The sequence below is a fragment of the Lipotes vexillifer genome, unplaced genomic scaffold (genome assembly GCF_000442215.2).
Source record: "Lipotes vexillifer unplaced genomic scaffold, Lipotes_vexillifer_v1.1 scaffold1288, whole genome shotgun sequence".
Lineage (NCBI taxonomy): Eukaryota > Metazoa > Chordata > Mammalia > Artiodactyla > Lipotidae > Lipotes > Lipotes vexillifer.
This window is the reverse complement of record NW_006776097.1, coordinates 502,266-509,185: the sequence shown is the minus strand read 5'-3', so window position 1 is coordinate 509,185 and position 6,920 is coordinate 502,266. Positions and strand designations below refer to the sequence as shown.

General features: G+C 43.2%; 1 protein-coding gene across 1 annotated transcript in view; it reads right to left on the bottom strand.

Annotated features, from left to right (window-relative positions):
• Positions 1 to 636, bottom strand: part of NMU (neuromedin U) — a 31,315-nt gene extending 30,679 nt beyond the window's left edge. Inside the window, exon 1 of the mRNA XM_007450262.1 lies at positions 528 to 636. Coding sequence (XP_007450324.1) covers positions 528 to 636 — 109 coding nt within the window. The remainder of the gene's footprint in view (positions 1 to 527) is intronic.
• Positions 637 to 6,920: the final 6,284 nt, after the last annotated feature.

Sequence of the window (6,920 nt, the reverse complement as noted above, 5' to 3'; positions counted from 1 at the left end):
CTCTTTCCCCATCTATACGGCCAGAACGGGGCATATTATTGCTCGGGATTATCTGAACAGACAGGAGCTCACTCACCAAGGAAGTTGAGCACTTTGCAAGTTGACCTCGCATCAGCAGGGGAAGCATCAAACCTACTCTAGTTTTGCTTCACTGTCAATCCCTCCAGTGATTGCAGTCAAAGGAAAAGCATTTTCATTTTCACTGTTTTAACTCCCATTACCCGAGGGAGCCCTACAAGTTTCCACCGACCTCAGGCTGCCCGGCCTGGGGATTTAGGCCAGGCCCAGTTCCGCGCTCGAGCCCGGCCACTGGCACCTGCGCCGCTGGCTGCCCTGGGGCGCCGACCCGCTCCTGTGATTAAGAGCGAGAACCTGGGGAGCCCTGCGGCACGAGGGGGTGGCAAATCTCAGAAGCCAAGAGAAGAGGCAAGAAAGGGAGGGAAGAGAGCGCGGCGATCACAGCGGGGAGGAGCGGCGCGGGACCAGGCGGTGGCGCGGGTGCCCTGGGAGGCACGGGGTCGACTTACCTCCGCAGGTGTCCGCGCAACAAGACAGCAGTAGTAGCAGCAGGAGCGGGGACGCAGCGGCCCCCTGACCGGGGGGCGGCCCGGGGCGGCGGCTCGTGGCTCGCAGCATCCCGGGACCCTGCACGGCACCGGCCCGCGCTCCAAGCGATGCTCTGGCTGAGCCTCTGCGTCCCTGGCGCGCTGTTCGCCCAGTTCGTCCGCCAGACTGACCCACCCGCGCTCTGCCAACTTTTAAATCTCGCGGACACGTGGGCTTGAGGCGGCGAGGTCCCCGCGCGCGTCACCTCCCAGCCCCCGGCCTCCCTCGCGTCACTCCCAGCCCGCTGCCGGCTCCCGCGCCCCCTTCACAAGTTTCTGACTCAGAGTACCACTCATTTTCGTCGCCCCCGCCCTAGGGTCTCTGGGATAGAGGAGAATGGAATTAAAACGAGGCAAGTCCCTTCCCTTCTTTGGAAGCAATGAATGGGAGCTGGAGGGAAATGGCAAGCCAGGCAGCCCGAAGAGGCTGGGATGCCGGTTTTTTTACGCTGCTCTGCCTGGGACGCCCCTTATGCACCTTCCCCAGGAAGCCTTCTCTGCCCCTCCCTCCTGTCCTAGCGCTCCAGTCACCACCTCGGTGCAAGCACCTCTGTTCTGTTCCCTTGCTCATCCTCAGCTCCTGGCCCAACGCCCGGGGCACGTTAGAGCAACACAGGTTCATGGTGGTGGTGTTCCCCAAATTCCTACCTGGTCTGAGACCTTTTAGGGAAAAGCGGTTGTCTGTTAAAGACGGTTAAGATGAAAGGGCTGCTGAGGCTTGACCACACCACATTTCTAACAGTTTTAGAAGGTCTCTGGCTGTCCTGTGGAATTCCAGTCCTAAGGTAACTCCCTCTCGTATGCATTTCTCCTGCTGTCACTCCCTAGCTGTTGCATTCTGATTTCCAGAGTGACCTGACTTCTGCTACCCCTCTCCATACTTTCCTTCTTAAGCGGAAACATCCACGAAGCAGCCTCCGCCAGGGCACCAGCTGATACGGTTTTAATTTCCTTCTCCAGAAAGATGGAAGATGGATCTTGTTTGACCTCCTTTTGAAAGGAACGCTGAGGAAAGGGTAGAAAAGGAAGCACATTAACATTTCTTAAGGGACATCTTTATGTCAGGCACTTTCCCGTGCTATTTCATTTAAAATGCACAGCACCTCTGGGATATAAAATTATTATGATTCTCATTTGATGATGCTTAGAGATATTAAACAATCTAAGGGTACCAGCATGTGTGGGAGCCGCTGGCCATTCTACTCTCTGAAGGTGCTTCTCCTCTAAATCAGGGATTTTAATGTATCAGACATGCACTGTGCAACCCACCATATGCAAGACATGTCCTTAAGGATACAACATTTAGTAATCTTCCTAAAGGAAATTACAATTTAATAAAGGACCCCAAACCCACACTCAAATAGCTGTATTACAAGGCTCATTGGGATGGTGCTCTGGCAGAAATACAGAGAGGGAAGAGAATAACCCTGATAGATAAAGTGAAAAAAGAATGCCTACCACTTTAAAGTTCCTTGTACCCGTGAAGCATGTGAGCAAGGCCAGATTATAGAGTCTGGTCCAGGTTCAAACATGGATGAGAATAGATTTGACTCAAGACTGTGTGTACCTTGATTTGTCCCCAAAGTAGTAAAAAAGCAGTGCAAAGTGTGTAAATGAAATAAGGATGTTGGCGGGGGAAGAAGGCTCTGGTTTCCCATTGCCTTCTTTTGTCCCCTGTGGAGGCGCAGTGAAAGATCACTAGTCTCAGCCACTTGTGTGGGGTGAGCTGTCAATGAGAACAGAAAAACCTGAAAATACTGGGCTCGCTGCTTTTTATACCCCCAGCAGGTCAGGAAAAGAAATGACTTGTGTATTACAAGGTTTTTTCCTGAATGAATCAGGCTGCTCTGGATGTTCCTGTACATGGCCCTTGGTGCACATATGTAAGAGTTTTCTGAGTTATATACCTAGGAATAGAGTTATTAGGTCATAGGGATATCTAGTTAAACTCTGGATTGTTTTCCAATATGCTGTACCAATTTACACTTCACTAGCAGTGCATGAAGTTTCCATTGCTGCACATCCTTGCAAAAACTTTTGCCACCCTGGTGGCTGTGGTATCTCACTGTGGATTTAATTTGCAACTCCCACTACTAATGAGGATGAGTATCTTTTCACAAATGTATTGGCCATTATTGTTTTCTCTTCAGTGAAATGTCCATTTATCTCTGTTGCCCATTCTTCCCCTTTGGGTTGTTAGTTTTTTTCTTACCCATTATAGAAATGTTTTATGCGTCTGGAGCTTTTGTTGGTTAACTGTGTGGCAACTATTTCCTCCCTATATGTGGCTTTTCCTTTTACTCACTGTATATGAGTTGTTATTTTGAAGAAATGCTTAAGAAAAGACTTGCAGACAAAAGGTCGTGCTATTGTGTGACTTGGATGATAATAGAAGCTGAATGAGGAAATGAGGGGAAATAGACACTTTATTTACTTAGGAGCTAAGTGGGGCGGGGGTGGGGTGTGGAATTCCACAAATATCTAAATGGGAAGAAGCTGATTCCCAAGGTTCCCTTTTGTCCAAATATTCCAAAGAAGCAAGATCCCAGATCTCTACAGTGGAGGCTTAACAATTTAGTTAGGAACATTCCAATCTGTATTTAGTTCACATTCATCTAACATGAGCTTATACATGAGTATCTACTACCAGGTATAGTGCAGCATCTAATGCATTCCTACTTATTCTGTTCAAGACTGAAAGTTTGATTCTTGGTACCATGCTGATTCCTCTCACCTATTTATCTCTTGCAAATTGGCAACTGGACTGTGCTTTCTGTTTACAACCTGTAAGAATGAAGGCTAAATTAGATCATGGACCTACAGATTAGTGAGACCTGCTAGCTTGTGACAGGGGTATCTAGAAAAGTCATCATGGAGAGCATTAGGAAGCGGGGGATGGTTGAATGTCAGGAGAATGGGAGAGTCAGCAACAGATGGAAACTCAGGCAGGCAGTAGTTGGCAATAGCTAAGTCTAGTAAAGTCTAATAAAGAGACCCAGCTTTAGGAGCTGAGAGTAGGGGCAAGATCTGGAAGATTTAGGAGTTCTAGGCAAGATAGCCATGCATTCCTTCAAATATTAATTGAGCACCTTCTAGGCTCCATTCTAGAAGCTTGGGATATAGCAGAGACCAAGTCAGTTAAAGTCTCTGCCTTCACGGAGTTGACAGATTTTCAAGGAGAGGTAGATAATAAGCAAGGAAAGAAAACAGAACAATTTCAGATAGTAGTAAATGCTATAAAGAAAACAGGGTAATGAAATGATAGAAGGTGACTGGGAGTTGGGGGAAAGATACTTGACACAGGATTATCTAGGGTTGCCTCTCTGAGGGGATGATATGAGAGGCCTGAAAGATAAGAAGAAACCAGAAAGATCTGTGAAAAAAGAGCCTCAGGCAATGGGACCATCAAGTGCAAAGGCCCTGAGGCAGAAACTGAAAGAAATGCCAAGCCTGAAGCTTCCAGGAGCAGAAGGAAGCCAGTGTAACTGGCACAGAACTGGTACAGAGTGAGTAAGTGGAATATGCGGAGCTGATGTTGGGAAGTAGGCAGGGTAGGGTCCTGATCATTGAAAGGTCTTAGAGACCATGGGAAGGAGTTCAATCTTTTTCTCTAAGTAAAATGGGAAGTCTTTGAAGGATTTTAAGTAGAAGAGTGAGATGAGTCGATTTACATTTGCAAAACATCCCCCTGGCTTCAGTGGAGAGCAGACTGTGGAGGACCCCAGTAGAAGCAGGGAGAACATGGTAGAAGTCCACACCAGAGCCACAAAACTGGAGGAAGTACTGATGCATGCTACAACATGGATGAACCTTGAAAACATTATGCTAAGTGAAAGAAGTCAGACACAAAAGGTTTCAAATGGCATGATCCCATTTATACGTAATATCCGGAAGAGGCAACTCCATACAGACAGAAAATAGATCAGTAGTTTCCAGGGGCTGGGAAGAAAGGAGAGTGACTGCTAATAAGAATAGAGGATTCTTTTTAGGGGCATTCCTTTTAGGGTGATAAAAAGTGTTCTGGAATTAGACAGTGACGATGTGAATATACTAAAAATCATTGAAGTGTACACTTTAAAAGGATAAATTTTATGGTATGTTAGTTACATGTCAATTTAAAGAAAAAAAGAAAGAAGTTCAGGCCAGATATGATGATGATGACCTGTGGCAGAGGACGGTGGCAGCCTCTGCAATTTAGCACAAGAAAAATTTGTCTATTTTTGGCATTAAATATTCAAATTTTGTTACTTAACAAATAACAGTCCTGGATGTTCTTGGTAACTATGAAATCCTCCTCTAGAACTTTGTGAAGGCATTCACCTAAGACATGTCTGTATCAATGACATGTCTGTATCATGCTAGAGTCATTAACTAATTTTTTCAGGGCAGAAAATATATACTTCATAAAACCCAGATGGAGAATGTTGGTCTTAATAGTCACTTTGATATAACTGTTATTTATGAATAGCATCATTATATAAATAATGGCAAGTGGATTTTGTGATGACCTGTTCTAAACGGTTTATAGGACACTCACTCATTCAGGAAGCGTTTATGAAGCCAGTGTCACCTGTAAGATTTATAGACTAACAAAATGCTGAAAACTCTGCGTCTTGTTTTATCTTTTCTAAGACCACCTGCACCTTGTCATGCATCTTCCCAATTTTCTGTTATTTACTGCTTAAGTTCATGCAGGATGATCCACTTAGAAATACCACCCTAATATCAAATTTGAAATTTAGAGAAAAGTTTTTGCTTAAGGGTATCTAATACTGAAGAGTAAAGTTCTGTTGAGATTACGGAAGTTAAAAGCCAACTGCTCCAAAGACTCAATTTAGCCTTTGGCCTCTAAATAGAATTCAGGGGAGAAGCCAACTGTGGGGTTACAGAGCACAGGTTCAAGGCGAGAGGGTCATTTGTGGCAATTACAAGAAAATGACCAAATGATTGGGGGTCTATTTGCTTCTGAAGATGGGTACCTATTATTTAGTGACAAGGATACTTTTCAGCTCTTTCCACAAACAACTTTGGCATCTGGATGAAATTCCCAGTTTATAACTTGAGTTTGCCTTCTCTTTGAACAATAGTATTTCATACATTTTATAATAACTCCAATAATCCTAACTTTTCCTTTTCCCATCTGTGTCTTCAAACTAGGTAGATATCGACCTCTCTGCTTCCAGGAAAATCTCTTGACTCAGAAAGACTTTTGGACGAACTACAGTGTACTGAGAAATCAACGCAGGAAAAACAATCTTCTAAGAGACAAGAAAAGAATAATGGATACAAGAAATGGAGGACCACAGACCAAATACATCTACATTTCTTAAGGCTTTCTGTTGTAGGATAATTAACTTTGCCCTGATAATGATGTAGCAGCTCACAAAATTTAAGAAACGCAACATCATCCTTTACAGGAGAGGGAAACTCTTCTTATTTTCTCTAATTATTTGATAAAATTTATTTTAAACAGTTTACAGGAATAAAAGTCCTTCCGCTTGAGGTTGTTTTTCAGGTTCATCCGATGCACATAGTGAGTGAGATGTGGACTAATGGTGAATAAAAGATTTGTATGTTCAAGAGACATTCTTGCTAATGTCTTTGCACAAGGATCTAGCTTTCACCTCTTCAATCTCTTGCATTCAGGAGGAGCTGTGGGTGGAGATACTGTTGGTGAATTCTCTAAGTACAGGCCAGAGAAGGTTGCCATGCGGCCTGAAAGCAGCATAGATTTATCGCAGAGAGACTTTAGAGATAAATTCCTTTTGAGAAAAGTAATAAGAGAATTTCTTAAAAAGCAAAAAGTCAATAACTTTTTGCAGTTACACTGGTGCCCACAAGGCTAGATTTTCACATGATAGATGTTCCGAGGGTAAAGTCATTATAGAAATGCAGCACTGTTATTACTAATTTGAAACATGACGTTAAAAAAAATTCCAATCCGTTGAAGGCAGAATCTTTCTCTGTTCCTTAAATTGCAATTAAAATATTTATACACACTAATGAAAGATTTATTCGATTTTCTTGACATGCTTATGAATCACATCTTGGCAAAGCTGGCAGCAAAACAGATGCTTCCAGACATGGGAAGTTTTATAAAAATGGAACCTAAAATTAAATGACAGTTAAAAAATACAAGGATAAAGTAAAATTTATTATTTCTACACAGTAAGTTGTACAACCATTTTTTATCACTAGACTGGTTTTTCAATCTATTTAAAAATGAGTCCAAACGATCATATTTTCTAAAGACATTTGTATTTATGAAAAAATATGTAATTTCTTTACACAGGTGTGTTAAAATAAAATTTTTTA